This window comes from Macrobrachium rosenbergii, chromosome 54 (assembly GCF_040412425.1).
Source record: "Macrobrachium rosenbergii isolate ZJJX-2024 chromosome 54, ASM4041242v1, whole genome shotgun sequence".
Taxonomy (NCBI): Eukaryota; Metazoa; Arthropoda; class Malacostraca; order Decapoda; family Palaemonidae; genus Macrobrachium; species Macrobrachium rosenbergii.
The window spans coordinates 2,330,398-2,354,596 of record NC_089794.1 but is presented as its reverse complement, the minus strand read 5'-3'; the positions used below and the strand labels follow the sequence as shown (position 1 = coordinate 2,354,596).

Sequence of the window (24,199 nt, the reverse complement as noted above, 5' to 3'; positions counted from 1 at the left end):
ATTGTCAACCCTTTTTACTTTATCCTTAAAACACTTAACTGATTCTCTTTCTTCAGGACTAATTTCAGATTGACGGATACCAACACTTTCTAAATCCCATAATTTTCTAACTTCACAACAAGAATTAATAGGGATTTCCTCTACTTCTATTCTTGAACAACATACATTTGATGTAGTAATCTCATTAGATTCTACATCGTCATAAGACCAACTAGGAAGAGGTCCAAAAATTAGTGCACCACCAGAACTATTCAATATCTGTATTCCAGAGCAAATTTGACTGTTCTGAATGAATTTTCCATAGTAATCAGCTCCAATGACTAATGCTATACCATTTACTTCATCTGAATTTAAATCATTATCTGCTAATTTTATGCCTTTACTCGTCAAGAACGCAGCTGACTTACTTAAACCTGGAGAATAAATTCTGGAATTAACTCTATCGAATGCAATGGCATTAATGACAGTACGAATCTTACCTAGTCTCACCACAACTCTTACTATATTACAATTAACTTCCATGGCATCACTGCCAAATGGTTTTACCTTTAAGGCTACTGTTGCTATGGACGGTAGACTAAGCTTATGAGCTAATTCCGTTGCGATAAACGTTCTTTGTGCACCAGAATCAAAGAGTGCTCTCTCAAAGGAACGATGTCCATTCCCTGACACAATTACATTAGCAGTAGGAAGAGCAGTCCAAACACAAATCTTATAGTCTGAGAATGATCAATACCCAAAGAAGCAGTCATAACTACTGGGGAATCACCTTTACTTACAGCACCTTTAGAATCATTATGAGATTTCCCAGAATTAACATTTGATTTACTAACATTAGCACTATTTACACTCAACTTTGGTGGAGCAGGATTAACAGGGTTTTCTGTTTTCTTACAAATCATCGGGTAATGAGGCCCATCACATATATTACATTTCGGCTTGTTTCTACATTCAGAGAATAAATGACCTCTTTTGAGGCAAGCAAAGCACAATCTTAAATATTTAACTCTGTCCCTTCTACTATCAATGGTTTTGAAAGTCTTACAATCGCGAGAGGCATGGTTCGATGAGCAAAACACACAATTATTGTAAGGACCACTATTACTAGGTTTACTGTTACTTGGTTGTGCTCTCTGCACGTTTTGCACATTTGAGGGAATCACTTTAGAATAGTTACCCTGATCCCGTTTTCTCTTATTAGAATTCTCACCATCGTAACAAAATTCCATTAATTCACAAACATATTTTGTGGTGAATACAATATAGCCTACTAGGCTAAACAACTGCTTTAAGTGGTGCTTGCTATCACCCTACTATTAATCAGTTTATTAACTGCAAGCTACAGAACATAAGACTGATCATTCATCCAACAAGTAATGTTGGACTAGCAGAACTATTCATTCAGTGGTGAATAACACATTAGAATAGATAGGTTACTCTAGGTTAGCTAAGTAATCACTGGCCTAGATGTTACAAACTGTAAAGTTTGTAAGTATAACTAAATCTGTACATTGACAGGTACTGTAGTTTGAACTCCCACTGGTACAATCACCATAAGTTCTAAGCTTAGGCTAACAAAATCGTAACTAACTGTTAAATATATCCCAAAATGCAAGCCTACCGTAGCTTGTTGACTTGATTATAGCTACTACTATTAGGTCTAGGTTCAAATGAAAAGCTGTTAATTTATAACAAAATATAATTAAAAAAATATATTGTCCTAGTATTATCATACTTTCCTTAAGGGTCTGAACATAGCTTACTGAATAATTAACTGCATTAGTGACAGGCAAAAATCAAGAGTCCACTTGGTGGCAATTTAAACACGAAATAGGCTATCGTTATCCTTAATTAAACAAGCAGTCATCTTACTAAAGCTTATTGGGTAGAAACTTAATCACATTGGAAATATCCCTACGATCTTGTGAACTAAACTATCTTAAATAAAACATATCCCAAAATGCAAGCTTATCATTGTTCTTCCCAACAACATTAGAAATGACTCGAAAATTCAGGTATCTTAATTGCTGGGAGTTTAGGGGAAATTCAAATTAGTTAAAATGGGAGCAAATGGAACATTAAGGAGGAGGCAAATGACAAAGGGCTGTTGATTTATATCTCCCACAGTGTCAATCTCGCTCATAGTTTTTCATACAGTAGCAATAGCTTTCAAACTTAACATCTAGTTATTGCAAACAAAACTTCCTCATAAAAACTATCATATTCACTATCCAGAAATGTGAAATAATCGTCACATTCTGTGAATCAACTATACTATCTTTTAAAAGCGTCGTGTTTCAGACCCTCAATAAGACAACGTTCATACATTACAAGGGTCGATTTTGGTGTATCAGTATCACCAATGCAGTTATCTGTCTCATCAATAGCAAATCTTGTATGGCTTTAAAGGAAATAAAAACTTTCCCATTGGAAATATCAATAACTAAACTGTTAATCTTGGAATCCATTTTCTTGTTAATGGATCAATAAGAAACTTGCTCAAATATCAAAAGGGTTAATGTAGCCGAAGGAGGAGGCAAATTATTTAAACCTGATTGAAAATATAACTAATCTTATTCATAGGTAGAATAACATTCACTGAATGATAGATAATTGCCTATGACCACGTATCATGTTCATCATCACTTCACAAAATAATCTGGACCAACTATCTTCAAAAACCTAAGTTCAACAACAAGGGTCAATTTTGGTGGATCTATCACCAATGCAGCTACCTTCATCAAGAAATCTTTCAAGAAATAATTTCCTTCAATAATCACTAATCTTGGAATCCAACAATAATGTTCAATAAAAAATGTAAATTATCTAAACCTGATTGAAAATATAACTAATCTTATTCATAGGACGAATAACATTCACTGAATGATAGATAATTTGACCACGTGCTCTTCATCACTTCACAAAATACATCTGGTCACGAAAACCTAAGTTCAAAATGGCTACGAAATTCAACAGGAATTTCTTCACAGAGTAATCACTAAATACGAACAATAATGTTCCATAAACAATAGATTACTTGCAAAACACTCCAAGTAATTCAATACCTTACCCTGCTCGCCAAATAACTTTGGACACTTGCCAGCTATACTATAATGACTTTAAAGCCAACCATCACCAACGTGAACTTTATTGCAAATTATCTTTAACATCCAAAAAAATCCTTTGTGAATCGTTATGGCATCCGGTTCGTTCGAAGGACCAAAGCAAATTACTACTATGTGAAACTTTAAAAATTTTAGGGCCACATTCGGTACGATTTCATTCAACCTTAAGCCCTCCTGCACTAGCTTTGAATGAGACCAAGTTACAGTGCTGAGGAGTTTACTAACTTACTTAAATATACCATGAAGTCAAGAAACATTGCATTTTTATCCAACAAAAATGCAGTTAAGAAACTATCAACTATATTTCCTGCACCAATTCTTTTTGGGTGATGCCACACGGGTTCACAAATACGCATTTAAAAGTTTAACACATATAATTAATATTTAAAGAACACAACAATCATCAAAGTTACGTTAAGAAGCAAGAAAACTTTAACACATTACTGCAAAAATTAACAAAACGTTACGTTACTTCGATAGAGGAAAACATAAATGGCCAAAAAGGGATTTCAGAATATTCTTATGAAGAAGTTACTGCATGGCGACGACAATTCACGAGGTGATGGGGCTGGATTCTACAAGAACTTCTTTTACATGCCTTCCTGGAGTTAGCTGCTAAACAGACAGAGCTTCACCTTTACACCCTAGAAGAAAACTCGGGAAGAGTATATTGCATAACACAGTTGTCACATCTACAAAATTACAGGGTTACGTAACAAAACATCAATTTAAAAACAAACATTAAGTGCTTTAATCGTAACCCAACATACAAAAAAAAGGGTTTCGTCCAGAAGGCAAGCTTAAATCACTGCCATGTGCCCTTACAATAAGAAAATAACATATATATTCTCCACAGGAAGAAGTTTGACAACACTGTAATGATACGTCATCTAATTTTATATAGATGGACAAAATTTGCAAAAAAGGTGGTTTATTACTTTGAATATCAATGTACTAATTTATACCAACTCATTGCTATAGTTACTATAATAAAAACTTCTTCTGTGGAGCAAAAATAATCATATCAACGTATTTTCATAGAAACTGGGAAATACATCAAAATAAGTATTAAAAAAAAAAACTTGGAAATTTTATTCAAGGGGGAATAAATGGCAATTTTTGACAATAATGAAGAATTAGCAGCAACCCCAGTTACCCCACGAAAAAGAAAGGTAATTCTACTGGTGCAAGTTATAGGCTTAATGGTTAGGGTTTCCAGGTTTGGGCACAAATCTATAAATATAATATCAGATTCAAACCTGGGATTCCCCAGGAAATATAGAATTACAATATATATGTTTTCCAGAATAAATAATCATGCACAGTTATTCCAGAACATCAGAGAACATGAATTTGATTTGGAAGAAGATTCTTAATGACATACTTTACAATTATTATTGTTATTAATTTCTTTATCATGGGATAAGTATCAGTACCAGTCATGTTTAATTATATATATTTATTTTAAACTACTACTCAGTGATGCTATTTTGATTTTCGATGTTTTGGGGTGTTTAAAGATATATATGAGTGGGCCTGTCAACTCACATATCTTCGTGTTAATTCGTTATCAGTTTAGTTTACATTATAGAAAGAAGTGACGTTCTAAGTTGTATACTTATTTTTTACCAGAGTGTTAATACAATATAGTAATAATTTGTTCATAACAATTGTTCATAACATTAATTATTCATAATTCCAATTTTTTTCGTTTTTGTAGAGAGAAATGTTTCATTTGTATCTTTTTTCTTAATTATGTAAATTGCAAGATATTAATGACTACAAAGAAATCATACATATATTCATTATTTTGTCAAATTATAAAAATGTGTTAAATATCAGAAAGTGTAATATAATAATTACGATAAAATCTACAATTTTGTACGATATTTTTACTGAAAAAACCATAAATTATCCATAATTTTGAGGAGCAAGTACGATAATTCCAATCGGAGAGTATGGCAACACTGCTCCTGGGCTCTCCTCTCCTCTCCTCCTCTGTAGCGACATAGTCACCCTGCTGCCCCCATCCATTTGTCATTGTCTGTTTCACCACAGTCTATAAGAAAGGATGGAGGCAGAGGATCCAACAGCGACGGTTGTTAACCCCTGCTTAAGTGGTATGTTGGAAGCAGTTCATGAGGCCGAAGAATTTCTGTTTAATAAAATGGAAGAAAAAACCAAAGGTAAAGAGTAGCACTGTTGCCGTTCATTCATAAATTGGTTGTAGCCTTAGCCGAATTATTTTGTGGGATCATTTTTGATAGCATTCTCACGATGACAAATCTTTTATAAGTTTACGCTAAATTTTCCTTAAACCATAGAGTCATCGGATTCCGGAGCTGAACTTGTTATTTCCTTCCCTTGGTTCACAACTTTGCTCACCTTCACCTGAGAGCAAATGAGTCGGCTAGCCTAGGCGCTACCCGCCCGCCCGCCCGCCCGCCTGGGCTGCCTACTGTTAAAAAGGACATTTTTCGTAAGCCTCCAGCCAGCCACTGGTACTGTAATTCTAAGCCGGCTGTCCGCGGTGAGCTAGACTGTGGCAATTGGCGTTTTTCTATGTTATTTTACTCTACTTCCTTTACAAGATTTTAAAGTCATATTTTGTCGGCCGGTTGTAACTAAACTGTGATTGACCTTTGAAGACTACACGACTTGAATTACCTAACGCAGGGTAGGTCTAAGCCGGCATTCCGCGGCAAGCCGCCCCCCCACCTCCATAGCTAATACGGGCAAAATTGTAACCAGTAAACACCTCTAGGGTACGTTATGTTGGTATTTTTAGGGGTGTTTACTGGTTACAATTTTGCCGTATTAGCTATGGAGGGTGGGGGCTTGCCGCGGAATGCTGGCTTAGACCTACCCTGCTTAGGCAATTCAAGTCTTGTACTCTTCAGAGGTCAATGACAGCTTAGTTACAGCCGGCCGACAAAATATTACTTGCCCTTATGGACATTAATTGCTTTCAGCATAAAATATAGGTTTTTCTGTTGTTTTATGATGTGATTTGAATGATTTTGAGTTTTATTTCCATCGCAAATGAATACTTATCCTTCCCCGGTAAATGGTATAATGTATACAAAATTAATAAAATTACGACTTGTCAGAATACTGCACCCCCTCTCCATAGCTAATAAAAACTGTGTTTACTGATTACAGTTTTGCCGTAAAAGGGGCAGTATTCTGACAAGTCGTAATTTTATTAATTTTGTATATATCATTTGCCGGGAAGGATAAGTATTCATTTGCGATGGAAATAAACTCAAAATCATTCAAATCACATCAAAATACAACAGGAAAACCTTTTTTTTATGTTGAAAGCAATTAATGTCCATAAGTAAAATTATACCATTAATTTACCCACAGAAAACGTCAATTGCCATAGTCTAGCTAGTTCAGCAGAATTACAATCCTAGTGAGCCAGACTGTGGCAGTTGACGTTTTCCTTGTTATTTTACACTACTTGCTTTACAAGAATTTAAAGTAATAATTTGCCGGTATTATTTTATAAGTTGCTAATACAACGCTATGACATTGTAACCTACATTTTTTTAAAAGAGCTCTTCATTCTCGTTATTTTGAACCCCATAAACACTATGCACAAATGATAAATAAAAAATGAATGAAATTACATTATGGTAAAACTTACCACTTATGAGGTAAGAATACCCCCCCCCCCTTCAGGGCTAATATGGCAAAATTGTAACCAGTAAACACCCCTAGGTTAAGTTATATTGGAATTTTAATTTTCTTTTAGTGCCCCATCACTTCGTAGTCATTTTTGCATGAAAAACCCAAAATGGTTTTTCATGCAAAAATAGCTGGCTGGAGTCTTATTGGCAACTTATAAAATTTTACCTTTTTGTTGGCCAGCTCTAACTAAACTGTAATTGACCTTTGAAGGCTACACGACAGGGTACTCTAAGCCGGCATTCCGTGGAGAGCCCCCCACCCCATCAGTAGTGTAGTCTTCAAAAGTCAATTACAGTTTAGTTACAGGCAGCCAACAAAATATTACTTTAAAATTCTTGTAAAGCAAGTAAAATAACAGAGGAAAACGTCAATTGCCATAATCTCTCTCACCGCAGAACTACGACTTAGAATTGCCCAGCCAGCCACTTCAAAGACTTCAGCTAGCCAATTTTGCATGAAAAACTATTTTGGGTTTTTCATGTAAAAATGGCTAGGAAATGGTAGGACACTAAAAGAACCTAAAAATACCAACCTAACGTACCCTAGGGTCGCTTACTGGTTACAATTTTGCCGTATTAGCTAAGGAGGGGGATGGGGGCCGGTATCGCCATAATTTGTAAGTCGTAATTTGATTAATTATTTTTCTCTCATTAAGCATTTGCGAAGGTTGTGTGTTGAGAAGAAAATTTTCAATTTGATGTGTTTTACCCAAGAAAAATAGAAATTATAAAGTGGGAGGTGCTGGATTCTTCCGAAAAATAACCGTTAAAAATGCCTGAGCCCGAAGCTATAGGCTCAGCCTAGTATCCTGCAAAAGCATGGGGGACCCAGTAGCAAACCAAGGTTTGTTTCGGGGGTTGGGCGGGGGGAATACGAAAGAGTGAAAGGTAAATATTGACAAAGAGGTAGCCTATTGAAACTTCCCCGTGACAGGCTACTAGGCTGGTGCATGCACGTGCTGATTGCGACGAGGCTGGGCTAAGGGAAGGTTTCGTGGAGGTTTTGAAAGCAACGTCCTGCACTGAGTAACTAAGTATGTCATGACCTAGGTTATGTTATTTGTGGGGTCTAAGGGGCCAAAGCCCTTTGCCAGGTTAGGTCACAACCTAATTATTTCTTGATTAAAACTTTTACTCCAAACCATCATTGCATTCTGGATTAGAAGCAGAACACCCTTAGCCAATATCCTACAGTTCAGAGGACCACAGTGGGACTTGGGTGAAACGCAAGTATGGATTTCACCCAGGCTAACAAGGAGTGTGGTTCCTTACCCTAGCCACAAGCCTTGCCTATTTGAACCCCCCAACCTAACTTAACCCAGGGGACTGAGTGCTTACCTAGCCATGGTACTTTTTCCCCCAGACCCCCTCCTTACCTAACCTAGGGCAGTGTAAACTGCAATGAATAGGGCTGTGACCCACCCTAAACACACCTGGCCTAACGTACGGCGCTAGGTCCTTTCCTGGCCCACCTAAGTTACCAGGTCCATATGTAGTGTATAATGTCACTTTAAAAGCATGCAATAAATTGTACTTGTTCCGACATGATATACAAACCATCATTCTTTTACATTAGGAATTACTTACAGCGAAGCTGGACACAGCCGTTAAACTCTTGAACAATGTTGTTAGGCAGTAACTACTGCCAGGTAGGTGGGGACACCCACCTGGCGGAATGTAAACATTCCAGTTTGCTTTCAGCCGTCATGCATTGCAGATGTATTTTTGGATCTCTTTGCTTGACTGTCGTTAAGCTCTTTATTATCCCGGTGGGATCTTCCCGTATTTTTTGCTGTGGTTCCACCTGTGTCTGTCTTGGGTTTGACAGCCAAGGCTGTATTTAGAGAGGCGTAACCAAGTGGTAATGCTTCTCTTCCAGTAGCCCTTTATGTAGATACTGAAGGCATTCCCCTGTACGTTCGCAGATATTAGTTGGGATGTAATATCTTTGCTCCCCTACATTGATCGGGAGGTAAGAGTTCGCTTCCCTTCTTGGGCGCCTGTCCTCCGTGTACAAGGGCATGACTACTTCCTTCCTGCTTGTACAGAGTGTTGTTTTTGCCACCTGCGCTATAGAGAGTTGCAGGGGGAGAGGTTGTGGGCGCCGTCGGTAAGTTCTGCTTCCACGGCACCCTTGGTAGCCTCCCCTCCTTCCTTCTCTCTCCCTGTAAGTTCTTCCTTATCTCTCCTTTGGTAGAGATCTCTCTCCTTCACCCTCTTCACTCACTCGTCGGGCGAAGACCCCGAGGATGGGGCTGCGGGCGGTTGGGCAGCCTCTTCCAGAGGCCTCCTCTCGCTGCATAAGTTAAGTATACCTTAGTTTAACCGGACCACTGAGCTGATTAACAGCTCTCCTAGGGCTGGCCCAAAGGATCAGACTTATTTTACGTGGCTAAGAGCCAGTTGGTTACCTAGCAATGGAACCTACAGCTTATTGTGGAATCCGAACCACATTACAAGGAGAAATTAATTTCTATCACTAGAAATAAATTCCTCTTATTCTTCATTGGCCGGTCGGAGATTCGAACTCGCGGCCAGCAGAGTGCTAGCTGAGAACGGAACCCACTCGCCCAACGAGGAACTTCTCGCTGCATAGGGCAGTTCTACCTTGTAGCGAGAGGAGTCTCCCTCAGCCAATCATCTTTGCTTTTTCTTTCAGGTTGAGAGAGCATCGCAGACACAGCAGTAGTTGGCTGGATATCTTAGGGGATATCTTGCATGAAGGAGTCCCTACGTTCATTCAATGTTACTTTGGGATCAACCACAGTACCTGGTTGGAATGGCATAGTTCCATGTTGGGATCATTCTGACTCTGGTCCCGCCAATGTGGATCGATCACTGTCATTACCAGCCTTCATGTATGCTGTGGCACTGCCTCTGGCGTATCTGTGGTCCATCTGCTCCTGCTGTGTCCTGTGTTATGCTCCTGTTAACTCGACGACAGTCTTTGGGTGCTCTTCTTGGTCTCCTGCCGCAGCCATCCTGATCGTTCCTGTCGCTGCCGGTGACTTTCTTCTGACATTCTTGGCTGTTGCTGTAGCTCCTGCCTTCCAAACCACTTCCATAGCTCATGCATGGGCTGTCCTGATCATACCTGCTGCTTCTCCTGGTGGTCGTGTCCTGGGCCACTTCTGTTGTGTTCCTGCCTAGCTGTCCTGGAGGTTATGATGTTTTGTGTCCACCATGCTGTAGAAGATGTCGGAGTGAAGGTGAAGGAAGTTGCCCTGTGGAAACAGCCGCCGTCTTCTTCAGCTTATCTTCAATTTCATCTTCTGCTGCCTCTTCCCTTCCTCTCCCAAGGTTCGAGGGGGTCCCGGGAACTGGACAGACCTCCGTTGGCCAAAGGAGAGGAAGGCTGCTTTTTTCCCCTTGGTGCCCTTGGACGTCTTGGGGCTTCCTTCTTCCAAGGAGGCAGTGAGTCTCTCGTTGGCTCTTCCCGACCTTCAGGTTAGCAAACCGATTTGCACACCGCTGGGTTTTGTGTTTCGGGAGTCGCGGATGTGCAGACCTTGGTTTGTGATTCCGTTCCCAGTCCTAGGTTTCACCTCTAAAACGGGGGCTGCTTTGGGCGCTTGTTCGTGAGCCACTCCAAGTGCCTGAGATATGGTGGAATGTTGAGTATCCCGATCTGGTCTGGAGAGTACCCTCCCTGGCCCAGTTCGGGGGCAGTGTGAGAGAAAGGGCCAAGGCGCCTACTAAGCATTTCAACGCCCGTGTCTTATCGTATTATTGTAATTACATCTAAACTACATTGCTGATTGACATGTCATTGTAAAACAGTTCGTTTTAGACCTTCCCCTATTTAGGAAAAATACAATAAGGTATGTACTCCCTCTCGTTGATGAAATTTATATTGATACATTATTAAAAAAACCTGAGTGAAGGCATAGTCATTAATATGACAATGGGCAACTCAGCCACTAGAGGCGGTTCCAGTTGTATGCTATCGTGACGTATGACTTCTTCCTTTGCCACACCCTCCCATTCATGAACGACTACTAACGTGTAGTAAAATAGGTTGGCAAGCTTGTTGGTCTGTGGTAAGGTTGAAAGAACACTGATGTTTGGTTTCGTAGGAATAATTCTAAAACTTGAATTCAGTTGAGTTTTTGCCCTTGAGTAATTAACTGATTTTCCTTTGAATATTTGCAATATTGATGGACCTGTTTCAAAACTAAATTATATGTTTTGTCAAAACTAAATTATAACTGTTTCTGATTTTTAGATTCGTTTGAACCAATACCTTTGGTAGTGTATGATATTACTGGGATAATAATACCAACTTTGTTTCTGATTTTTAGATTCAGCTTATTCTTCTATATATAGAACCATTAGCTTTATATATATATATGCAGAATATATATATATATATATATATATATATATATAACTTTATATTATATAATATATATCTATATTATTTATATATATATATATTATATATATATATATATATATATATATATATATATATATATATATATATATATATATATATATATATATATATATATATATATATATATATATATATATATATATATATATATATATATATATATTTATATAATATATATATATATATTTATATATATATATATATATATATATATATATATATATATATATATATATATGAATATATATATCATAGTATGGCTTAACTTATATATGCATCCCCTTTCACATGTGAAGTAAATGTGTGTGATCAAATTATAGTAGTCATAATGAGGTCGACTGAATGGATAGGGGTGGTGGGATGTTCATAGTATATGAAGGAAATTATTTTATTTCATATCATTATAAATAATAATGCAGTGCATTTTAAATGTTACAACGAATATGTCAAAAGACCAAAGGTAGAAAATAAAAGGAACACAGACATACATTTTCTCAACCCCCTTAATTTTACAAATCGGCATCATCTAAAATGAAATCATGCTCTTCATCCTCACTGGAAAGGGTTATGATTACAGGATCCATGATGTCGTGGACATTGTCTGCTAACCAATATTCCCTTTCAAATGCTTCAGAACGCTTAATGGCACCAGCCCACACTTCTTTTGTTGCACACAATTTTGCCTCCTCTAACCGTGCCATAAGATCTGCTCGGGTAAAGCGGTGTAGGGAAGAGCGTACATATCTTTTCATGACACCCCATACTTGCTCAATTGCATTAAGCTCTGGATGTGCTGGTGGTAACCGGACTACCTCATGTCCCCACTCACGAATGGTGTTATCAACAGTGTACTGGGGAGGTGGTCTGTTCTCCTGCATAATGAAAACAGCTCAGGTCGGTTTGGCGTATGGTGGGTAAGGGATATTGTGCCGCTCTAACCATCTTATCAGGTCATCTCTTTTGGTGGCAGTATTTGGACAATGCGTCCCCTCTGTAAGTTGACTGTGGTATGGCGCATTATCGATGACGAGGACTGATGGTTCTTCTAGTGAAGGCAGCAATTGCCTAGTGAGCCATCTGAGGAACAGTTGGGCATTCATTTCACCATGATAGTCTCCACTGCTGTTCCTGGCGGCATAACATAAAAAGGCCTCATTAACAAAACCGTTGCTGGTACCGGCTGCTACCACGACAAAACGTTCACCTTCACCTGGTTTTACCTGACGGCTGTAGGTGGCACTAGTGCATGGTTGAGTGGAGTCCACCCACTCTTTGTTGTGACTCATCCATTTTGTAAACCAAGTTTCGTCTACATATACCACCTCCCTTCCTTCTTCGCGGAACTGTCTGAGAGACCTGAGAGCACGGATTCTTTTGCAGACTATATCTAAAGACACTCTTCTTGCATAAATTTTCCGCTGAGCTGTCTTATAGCGGAATCCCATCTTATGAAGTATTCGCCATAAAGAAGTTTCTGAAGTTTTTTGTGGTATTATTCCCTCCTTCTTTAGATCTTTTGTTAGAGTTGAAATTGTGAAATTTTGCTTGGCTGAAAACTTCTGGTGTACAAATCTGCGAATATTATCAATAGCGAACTCATCGTATACGTTCATCTGTTGAATTAATGGCACGGTTTCTGGTGACTGTGTGGTAGACATTTGTACTGATTTTGATGGAGGTGTTAGCACTGATGATGGCAGCTGGGATGATGATGGCTGTGGAGTCGGTGGTGGTAGCAGGGATGATGATGGCAGTGTAGTTGATAGTGATAGCTGGGTTGATGATGGCAGTGGAGTTGGTGTTGGCAGCTGGGTTGATGATGGCAGTGGAGTCGGTGGTGGCAGCTGGGTTGATGATGGCAGTGGAGTTGGTGTTGGCAGCTGGGTTGATGATGGCAGTGGAGTTGATGGTGGCAGCTGGGTTGATGATGGCAGCAGAGTTGGTGATGCCAGCTGGGTTGATGATGGCATTGGGGTTGGTGGTGGTACTTGTTGCCCTACAACTGGGCGTGACCTTGTGTGGCGGTTGATCATCCTACAAACGGAATTGGTTGACATATTGAATACCTCAGCAACACGGTCGTATGGTCTGCAATGATAAAGAACAACCATTTTAATCAAGTTTACTCTTGATGGATCTCTGAAGGTTCAAGGCATATAATTGACAGTCTTAGTATATTGCAGTGTCCTTTCATTCCATTATGAGAATCCTTTCCTTGAGGGGACCAGCTGGGTAAAAATTTTTATTTTTTATTTTTTTACGGCAGGAATAGGATTCATAGCCTATTTGATAACAGATAGTGGCCATCTGCTGTGGAAGAAATTTTTGTTCAGCGAATTTTGGTTTTGCGATGCCATAATTTTTTCCAAGAAAAATTGCCATTTCATTATAATGACTTACCAAAACACTGTAAAAGCTTTTATCTCTTTAAAATCGACACGTCCGAGATATAAATTTTCAAACTGTTTGGAACGCTGATACAATTGGCGGGAGACCCAACCCCACCGGATGCCGTGGGGTAGCGTGGCAGGAGACATACCCATAGACCCAGGTCAGTTTCATTCTCGGGCGTATTGGGAACGCATCTCGCGCGTCCGTCTGCCTCAAACTGTTTGGTTTCCTTTGTCTGCTTGCGCTTAGTTGTGGCGTCTCTCCTTGGTGAAGTACTCAATTGCCTGTTTATTAATCTAGCTAGCCTAGCTCTGGGAATTCGTAGCTATGTCGGATTCAAGCTTCTCGGGATCCAGAGTTTGCGGAGGGAATTTGTGCTCCGCCAAACTAGTTAAACTTAAATACGATTGCCATTCTTTGTGTACAGCATGTAGGGGTCAAGAGTGTTCCCAGGAGAACACATGCAGTGAATGTATGGAATGGAGTCAGGAGTTTTGGCAAACATACAGTTCCCATCAGATAAAGCTGGTTAGGGATAGGGATAGGAAAGCCTTTTAAGCGTAAGGAAGCTAGGCTATCATCTTCTTCGGTGGTGGCATCGGCGTCACCTCCTCTACCGGCTGTTCCTTCCTCCTCTCCTACCCCCTCCTCTACCGCTGCTCTTTCCCCTCTCATATTCCCCCCTCTTCTTCACCAGCTTCCCAGTTTGTTTTCCCTAAAGCCAAGCCCAGCCTCGAGGCTGATAAATCAGAATTCGTTCTTTTCAGAAATCAAATGGAAGCGCAAATGAACGGTTTCATGGAGTCGGTCTTAAGTTTAGTGCGCTCGCACCGTAGTCCGGGCGTTAGCGTCGGTGATGACGTCAGTGTTGGTGTTGGTGATAACAATGTGGTTGTTCGCGATCGCGTTTCAGGCGAGTCTGCTCGTTTTTCTGAATCTTTTGAGCAAAGGCAACTGTCCTGCTCGCCTTCTGAGGCTAGAAGACAGTCCGGCGCTGGCGAAAAGGTCAGAAATTATTGCCTACGAGCAGGCTCGTCCTCTAAGGCACAGGAAAGCCTTAGTCCTGGTGGCGGAAGTAGTAAGCTTGACTCGCCTTCGAAGCGTTGAAAAGCTTCAGGGAGACGTGAAAGTGATCCATCGACGCGTCAATCTTCTCGCCATCGCCGACATCGCAGGATGGTGTCCCCAGAAGCTTCATCAAGGCGGTCGCAGTCGAAGCGGCACTACCTAAGATTAAGCTCTTCAGGTGAGAGTAGCAGCAGTTCATCTTCAGTCTCTTCATATTCCAGCTCTTCGGATCCCCCCCCTCCTTGTCATCGCAAGTGGGATCAGACCTCTCGGCCCTTAAAGAGGCAATCTTCGGATAATTCCTGCCCTAGGGTTACTAAACTCTTCAAGAAAAGGACAGCCAGCCCTATACCTGGTTGCTCAGCGTGGGGATCCGATCAAGAAAATACATTTCAGACGCTTCCTCCCAGGTCACCTAGTGCAGTCAAGAGGCCTAGCCCTCTCCAGGAAGTTCCGCCGCAAGTGCCTGGGCCTCTTACTCCTCCTCCTACACACGAAGTGTCTGCTCCTTTGGCTACATCCTCGCCCTCCCAGGAGTCTATTCTGTTGGAAGAGAAGCTAGAAAAGGTAGTCCGCAAAGTCCTTGGTATTCCTGAGGATAAAGAACTCGTTCCTCCTCAACTCCTGGACGGTCTGGGCACGGAACCGATTCTTTCTGGTGAAGAGGAAGGCCCAGGTGAATCGGGGCCTTCTTCTCATTACGCTTCTCTACTCAGCTTTCTGCTGCAGTCGTACCACAACATTTTCAGCCGACAGCCCCTCTTCTCCGACTTCTACGTTGCGTCTAGGAAAACAAGGTCCTGCCACTTCACTTCCCAAGTTGGTACTCTCCACCGCCTCCAAGAAAGCATTAAAAGAGGTAGAGGCGTGGTTGGAAGCTAAGAGGTCCTCGGGTAAGTCGTCGTTTGTGTACCCTCCTTCAAAGCTGTCGAAAAGGAGGCAAAATTATTACAGCACAGGAGCTTCTCCTTCACTGGGATCCGCAATTTCAGCACAAGGGGACTTCGGCTCCCTTGTGGACCCCTCAAGACTCATTTCATTCGAGGCAACCAAGACCTTCTTTTCTGCCCTAGATGTAGAACATTTTTCCAGGAACCTCTTCAAGCTCCTAGAGATTGTCAGCTTTATCGATTGGTCAATGGGAGCTATTTTTAAACAGGTGGAGCAGGCTAATGTCGCAGAAGCTGTCTTGGAGAAAATCACGGGGTTCCTTTCCTGCACCGATATTGCTATCCATGATGCGGCAGGCGAAATTTCCTCCCTCTTCGCCATGGCCACTCTGAAGAAGAGGGAAACTTGGTGCTCGTTCTTGTCTAAGGCTGTGACTTCTTCGCAGAGAACAGCGTTGATGTTCGCACCCTTTGACAAGGAGGGTCTCTTCCCAGAAGCAGTAGTGAAAGACGTCCTGTCAGCCATGGATAAGAGGGCGTCGTCGCACATCCTGTCTATGTCTTCCACCAGACCGAGGCCTGCTCCTGCTCCTTTGACCAAGATGGTATCTCCTCTTAACAGGCATCCGTTTCGTAACTCCAGGTCCAAACCTTACTCAAGGTCCCGCTCCAACTCCAGGGGTCACAAGTTCTCCTCGAAGCCACAAGGTCATCATCCCAGTAAGTAGGATCCCTGTCCTCCATGCGCCGGTGGGGGCCAGACTCAGCCTCTTTTGGGAGGAATGGAGAGACAGAGGTGCAGATCAGTGGGTGGTGCAAGTGCTCCAGCTAGGCTACCGCCTTCCGTTCACCCAACCTCCTCCTCTCTCCAGTTCTCCCATTTCCTTGACAGCATACTCAAGAGGCTCAGTCAAGTTTTCGGCCCTAGAGACAGAAGTCCGGTCTCTCTTAGGGAAAGCGGTCATCGAAGTAGTGCAGGACGTGTCAACCCCAGGTTTCTACAACCGCCTGTTTGTAGTCCCCAAGTCATGAGGAGGTTGGAGGCCAGTTCTCGACGTAAGTGCTCTCAATCGGTACTTAGTGAAAACCAAGTTCTCCATGGAAACGAACCGCTCAGTTCTTCAGGCACTAACTCGGGGGGATTGGATGGTGACCCTCGACATGGAAGATGCCTACTTCCACATTCCAGTACATCAGGACTCCAGGAGGTATCTTCGCTTTGTTTTCAAGGACAGAGTTTACCAGTTCCGGGCCCTCTGCTTCGGCCTGTCAACAGCCCCGCAAGTGTTCACCAGGATTCTCGCCCCGATAGGTCATTGGCTCCACCTGGAGGGAGTTTGGATCTCCTTGTACCTAGACGACTGGCTACTCCGTTCATCATCAAGGGACCGCTGCATGGAGGACCTTCACAGAACCCTAAGGTTAGCTCGGGACTTAAATTCTGCAAACAATTGCATATTTCAAAGAATCGAGCTTCAGTTCCTTCAAACAGAGGATTCTTTATTTGGGGATGACTCTGGACAGTCTAGCTTTTCGGGCTTTTCTGTCTCCCAAAAATTTAATCCTCCAGCCTTCAGATTTTGGAGAAGTTTCTCCTCCTGGACAGTTGCTCCGCCCGTCAGTGGATGGCTCTTCCTGGGAACTCTGTTCTTGTGAATATTATGTTTCTGGAGCTTCCCAGTCTGCAGTGAGACCTTTAAAGTTTTTCCTCAGGGCTCTTGGAACAGAAGGACAATAATTATAATGACGGCCCTTCAACAATTCCCCATCGTTTTAAGCATGGATCTTGTGTTTCTGTGGTTTTAGATCCTAATTAGGAGGGTCTTTCGAATAACTCATCCCAAGGAAAATTAATCCAATGTAAAAGAGTGTATGTTGCAACAACAGAAGGCATTTGGTCCAATGTTCAGCATGGGGTTCAGTGCCAGCTAATCCAGCTTTACAATCAGGTAGTCTTAGACTAGTAGTTGTAGTATAGTTTAGGAGTGTCAGAAAAAATCAGCCCCAGACCAGCTATGTTAGATAGCCATTGAATAGACAGGATCGCTCTGCCAGGAGAGCCGAGCCAAGGGGTATGGGGGCTGTACATGATGGTTCAGGCCAACTTTGCGTGGTGTTCAGATCACACAAATGGCACTGGATGAATGATGGGCTAGGTGTAGGGAGATCCGGAAACAGTTGAATCCCATACAGGAATGTGTGCCTTATTTAAGGTGGTAAAAGGATAACCCCTCTTCTAATCAAAAGTGAAATCATGGCAGAATGTGATGCCAATCCAATTTTGAGCAGTAGAAAAACAAACTGATTTGTGTTGTCTTTGTCAGAAGGACAAAAAGAGGTGGACCCTGACATCACCTCCAGTTTGTCATCATGTCCTAGAATCATGATGGGTACACAATGCTGGCAAGGAACATTCCCTTGTTCAGTGAAATTAATGAAATGCCAGTGATAATGGATCCAGACCCAAGGCTGGATGAAGGTGATTTAGAATTTGCCACTTCAGGAAAAATGCAGCAAAATACCATGTGAACTGTCTTGTTTAACAACACTAAACTGGACCATCAAGAAAGCGACAAGTGACCAGACCAGCAACACTGAGACTAGTCGCTGCAAAACTCCCGAACCAGTCATGACAATGTGGTTTGCATTTTCTGTCTGGTTATTCTGACTAAAGTGGCACCTGCATCTGATCTCAGACAGGCTAGTACTAGAGGGCCTTGACTTGAAATTGCGTGAATGTGCAGAGATACTTAGTGATGGCAAGCTGATAGCTAAGTTGACTGGTGGGGATGTCATTGCACAGGAGTTTAAGTATCAAGTGCCTGTCTTTGTGCCCCTACCTAAAAAGGTCCTACCTGAGGAGCCTTGAGAAAGACCAAGGTAGCACTGAGTCAGAAAAGATGTGTATCCACTATATCTTGCCAGAAATAGATCTCTCTGGCAGAGGCTTTTAAAGATCAAACCAGTTTTCCCAGGCTACTGACACGTGTGTGACAGACCTTTAAATCTCTTCGAGACAAACCCTGGGGCTTTCTGTTATAAGATTTTGGGGCTTTTGATTTTCCAGGTACTTTAATCTCCTTCCTTGGTGCCCTGCTCTCTCTCTCTCTCTTTTCACTGGTTTACGGTTTCTTTTTTTTTGGATGATGATCACCTTTTTTTTTGTCGACTTTTGGTAGATAAAATGTTTTATCATTATTACACAATTTATACTTAAAATTTAATTAATGCTATAGAAATAGGTGATATATTTCTTGTTCATTTTTACAAAATGGTTGAATTAAAATAAACTTCTTTTCGCCTATATCCACATCTATAACAGGTAGTAACGATCATCTTAAGTTTTAAATGAGGTTATTTTTTCAATCAAACTTTTTTTCCAACCACCACTGAGGTAAAAGCAAGGTGCGTTTTGTTTTTCAAGAGGTTTCCCTAGTCCTAATGGTATATATCATTTATTCAAAAAACTGTCATCAGACAATGCAGCCTATGTTGATGAAAAACTGACTTGTCTGACAGCCACATCTTGCCGGGCATCCTATTGAATTTCTCAACTCTCTCTTTGTTCTTCCAGTTTTGAAACATTGTTTATGCTTCTTGACTAAAATTTTAAGGTCTGCCAGTTTGAACTATTTTTCACCATTGGACTTCACTTGAGCCCAGTGTATTTTGATCTACCCAAGTTTCGTCGAGAAACATGATTTCTGCCCTGACTAAATTTGCAAGTGCACTGCTGTGTCTCTCTCAAAAATCTTGACCGAGCTACAGCACATCTTGCCTTTCCAAGAAAATTGCTTTGCAACCTTTTTTTTGAGAGACAGACAGAGATCAACTCTGTATCCTGAATGTTCTTTTTCTCTTGCCAAACTTAGTGTTATGCTTTATTTCATATTTTCTCTTTAGGAAATTTATTCTTTACTTGTTATCCCCACTATAAACGGGAAATCTGCCTGTGACTAATAATACTGTGATGACCGTGACCACCCCAACTCCTGGAGAAAATACAAGCTGCACCAGGATTTAAACGCACAATGGATCCGTTGGAGGTACTGGCTTAGGATTGGAGATGGCCATACATAGAAACTCTGATTCCGTTTCTTGTAATTGCTTAAAAAAACATTATCAATCGTGAACCTATATAATAGACTTGGAGCTGCAGTAACGAAAAAGGTTTTATTTGATATCTGTAATGGGAGAAATGATTTCATCTCATTCATTGTTATGACAAAATCATATATTCTCCAGGAAGACTTCAGACAAATATTTACATTCTACATTTTTCGAAAGGGTATAGTTCTGTCAGAACTGATGACATACAGTTTGAAAACAACCTTTGTTCAGATGATCCAGTCTGGAAAGATGTATTTCCATGTCTGCCAACAACGTCTGGAACAATTCTTGCACCAAGCTTCCACGAGACTCAAAGACTTCGAAGACAGCAGAGTCCACAGTTCCACTTGAACACATGGTGTTGAAGGAACTTGCCATATTCACCAGGTTCCGTCCAATTTTAGCTGTCCTCTAATGAGAGGTGCACAGCTGATGCCCTACAGCAATAATACAAACTCTGGCCTTGGCCAAATTCACCTCAGGGACATGACCCTAGAGAGTTGTGGAGAGTTGCACAAGGAGTTCTGGCTGGCAAGAACATTGTGCTCAAGACCAGTGAAGTTCTCAGCAATGAATCTTGTCCATGAGCAGACCAATGTTCTGGCATATTGGGCATGGAAAATGGATCCGCTCAGCACTCAGAAGATGGATGGTGGCTTCCCAGAGATCATCCTGACTACTGAACCATGTCTGCCTCATGACGAACAGAGGACAAAGTAAGGAGTCTAATGAGCAGACATTTGTGGCAGAACAAACACCAACTGCATTCTGAAGACATTCTGGAGAGAGTCAACTCAAGCTGTCATTGGCTTTGTGTCACTTGGGAAGTCCTAAAGAAGAGAGCCAGGATCTGTATTCCATTGACAACAAAGACATTGCCCACCCCAGCTCAGCAGAACTATCTACAGACACACCTTGGAGAGGCTGGTTTCAGAAGTTTTGAGACTCTTTGGAAACAATGCAGTCTCCTTCTATGAGCCGATAAAGATGTGAGAACAGAACTGACTTCTATCAGGCAAGAAGCTGCTGTAGAACAGTCAAGCAGAAACTTCTGAAGGAGGATTGCCAGCTTTGTTGCTCAAAGCTATTTATATCCTGTCAGAGCCGTGAATGTGATCTGCAGGAATTCTTCCAGGACGAGAATCAAACATTCCCAGCTTCCCTTAGTGAGGGTGGTAGGCAGTCTTTGTCAAAGTCTCTTTGACCTCGGTCCTGGAGAGTCATGTTACACTAGAGGACAAAGAACCAAGACTGATGTCCTCACATGATGGATCAGCCTTGGTCCATGCCCTCACTAAACCAAAGAAAGGAAAGACTGTTTGAGGGCTTCTCAGACTGGCTTGCCTGTGATAAATCCTTAGCAACAAGTACACATCATCACATCTTGTATGCACTTGATGGACAATACATCCAGCCTCAAAATTGAGACCAGGTTAAAAGAGGAATGTGGGTGACAAACAACAAGAACTGCAATCAATTCTGCGCAGCAAGACACGATGCCAACAAGATAGAGTTGTTTCTGTTCCTGGCTTTACAAAGTTGCTTGAGATGTCTGACCACAAATGTTGTTTGCCAAAGAGTCCTCAATAAAGCACTTCATGAGGCTAGTTTCAGGGACTGGAAAAGTTCTCATCGGAAGCTGACACCCACATCTTTCTCCATGTCTGTCTGTGGAGCCAAGACCATCATTGAAGCAAATGACACAGATGTTCTTGTCAATGTCTTTGTTGTCAATCCACTGGAATAGGGCAGAGAAGCTATGGGTGGAATTCCTGAAAAGGGACTTCTTCCTGGAAGTGTTGCGCTTATTGCTGACAGCATGACCTGACTCTCTGGAAGAAGGTCTTCTCTTTTTCCCTGATTGTTCATGGCTGTGATTGTGTCAGCCTGCTCAAGAAGACCGCCTCAGACTGGAACATCTTTCCAGAACCTCTGTCTTCTCCAAACTGAGTCACTACCCTCTCAGATCTGGAAGCCAGTGACCTGATCCATCTCCTGAGTGGTTTGTCATCTCTGTCAAGATCCAGCACTGCTTTTGTGGAAGGCTTAGATTGATCTGCTTGCTTGCAAAGAGCATGGAGGCCATTTCAAGAGCCATTGCTCCAACAACTGGCGTGCTGGTCTTGGCTGGTTGTGTGTGCCCCTTGCCAGACTCCTTGTGTCAGCTCACAGCCAGAGAACTCTCTAGTGGGGATGGCAAAATGTCCCTGAGAAGAATGGCAAGTCCTCTGTCAACAGACTCAGCCCTTAGCCAGAGGTAAAGCTACCAAATTGGATGCAAAGCAGGCTGTCAGGAAAGGTCAAGTGCAAGCTGGGTCTTCCTGCACAGCTCTGTGCACAAATTGAAGTCTCATAAAAGGACCTCTCTTCAGTAGATAATTCAGGCAAGTTCCAACGTGACAACACCATGTTCCTACCTGGAACTCCTGGACTCTGAGGTGTAGGTTGAGGAAGGTCACACCACTTAGTCTCATTTCTCTTTCCTTTCATTTTTGTTTGCTTTCAGTCTTAGACACAAGGTGTTGTATGCTGACCTCATACCATGTACTATTTCAGTTGAAAATGAAATGCAAACTGTCTGATCACATGAATATACCATTAAATAAAAACAGTTGGTCTCTCATGTTCCAGATGTGGATAGAAAAACTTTTATGGCAACCATTTTGTACGAGCATCTTGTTACAATTCATTTAGTAATGGTTTTCAATAAAATGTGTGGTAAAAAAATTTTTATAACCTAAAAGTCGATATTAAAAAAATGGCATATTTCCATCCAGTAGATGCTCCAAACCAGTTACCAGATAATTGTCTTTTGAAAAATAGCCGCCATCTTGTTTTCAGGCCACTGCCACTTTTCTAAGATTGCGTAGTTTTAGGAATGTTTGAAGCAATAATCAGCTGTTTGATTAATCTGAATCTTTTTACAGCAATTTTGCACTATTAGGGATTCTGATAAACACGGAAAAGTCGAGAGTTCCTTCACAGAGGATTCTTTATTTGGGGATGACTCATTCAGTCTAGCTTTATTTTTTCTGTCTCCCAAAAGGGTCTCCTCCTGCCTTCAGACGGTGGAAATAAGTTTCTCCTCCTGGACAGTTGCTCCGCCCGTCAGTGGATGGCTCTCCTGGGAACTCTGTCGTCAGCGGAGCAATTTGTAAGGTTAGGCCGTCTGCACATGAGACCTGTCTTTTTCCTCAGGGCTCTTGGGACAGAAGGACCCAAACGGACTCCACGGTCTTCAACATTCCCCTGACGTCAAGGGGCATCTTTCTGGACAAAAACTAAACTAAAGGCTTTACGGAGGGTCTAGATCTCCTCCCAAGACAACCATCCCTGCAGATGTTCTCAGACGGCATCCAATGTTGGGTGGGGAGCACATCTAGCCAACCTCAGGACGTCAGGAGTTTGGTCGGACGAACAGAAGAAGCTCCACATCAATGTCAAGGAACTGTTGGCCATTCACCTCGCTTATCCAGGACTTTTCGACCCACGTCTCAGGCCAAGCAGTCGCTGTTCACGCCGACAACTCGAGATCTAGCCTTACATCCGGAAACAGGGAGGTACCCATTCCTTCTCCCTGTTTAAAAGCTTTAGGACCTTCTTCTGTGGGCGGACAGCAACAGGGTGGCCCTGTTCCCTCGGTTTGTGCAGGAAAGCTGAACGTCCCTGGCGGACCAACTCGGCCGTCGGAACCAGACTCTCCCTACGGAGTGGACCCTGCACCCGCAAGTGTGCCTAGATCTGTGGAATCTGTGGGGCACTCCCATAATAGATCTCTTCGCTACCTCCAAGAACCATCGTCTCCCAGTGTTCTGCTCACCAGTTCCAGACCCACTGACTCACTTGGTGGACGCCATGCTCCTAGACTGGACGAACCTGTTTGCCTATGCCTTCCCTCCTTTCGGGCTCATCAGGCAAGTGATAAACAAAGTGAAATTCCATCAGAAGGTTGAGCTGATCCTCGTTGCCCCGTTCTGGCCAAGGAAGGAGTGGTTCCCGGACCTGCTAGATCTCCTGATAGACTTCCCAAGGCTTCTCCCTCAAAAGAAGTCGTTTCTCAGACAACCCCACCTAATGAAGTTCCACCAGGGATTGTCCACTCTCGCTCTGACAGGCTTCAGACTGTCAGGAAACTCATCAGAGCGCGAGGTTTTTCAAGCAAGGCTGCAGAGGCTATTGCGAGGTGCAGAAGGGACTCCTCGAGCAAATTATACCAATCCAAGTGGACAGTCTTCAGGAACTGGTGTAGAAAAAATAGTATCTCCTCTTCTTCGACGTCTATAACTCAACTTGCCGATTTTTCATTTACTTGAGGGATTCAAGAAAATTGATGCCATCAACCATCAAGGGCTACAGAGCTATGCTGTCCTCCGTCTTCTACCATAGGGGGTTAGACCTATCAAATAACCGAGACTTGTCAGACCTCCTCAAGTCCTTAGACACAGCTAAGACCCCAAAACCTGCCCTTGCCTGGAATTTAGATGTAGTTTTGAGGTGGTTGATGTCTCCAAGGTACGAACC

The 24,199-nt window shown here is 42.0% G+C and overlaps 1 protein-coding gene across 4 annotated transcripts in view; it reads left to right on the top strand.

Moving 5' to 3' along the window:
- The first annotated feature begins 5,090 nt into the window (after window positions 1-5,090).
- The window catches only part of LOC136834728 (uncharacterized), a 415,458-nt gene continuing 396,349 nt past the window's right edge, over window positions 5,091-24,199 (top strand). The window contains exon 1 of one of the 4 annotated variants that reach the window (XM_067097315.1): window positions 5,091-5,311. In XM_067097315.1, the coding sequence (XP_066953416.1) occupies window positions 5,197-5,311 (115 nt within the window). In that variant the 5' untranslated portion in view covers window positions 5,091-5,196. The remainder of the gene's footprint in view (window positions 5,312-24,199) is intronic. The other 3 variants (XM_067097316.1, XM_067097318.1, XM_067097317.1) reach the window with 3 other exon arrangements.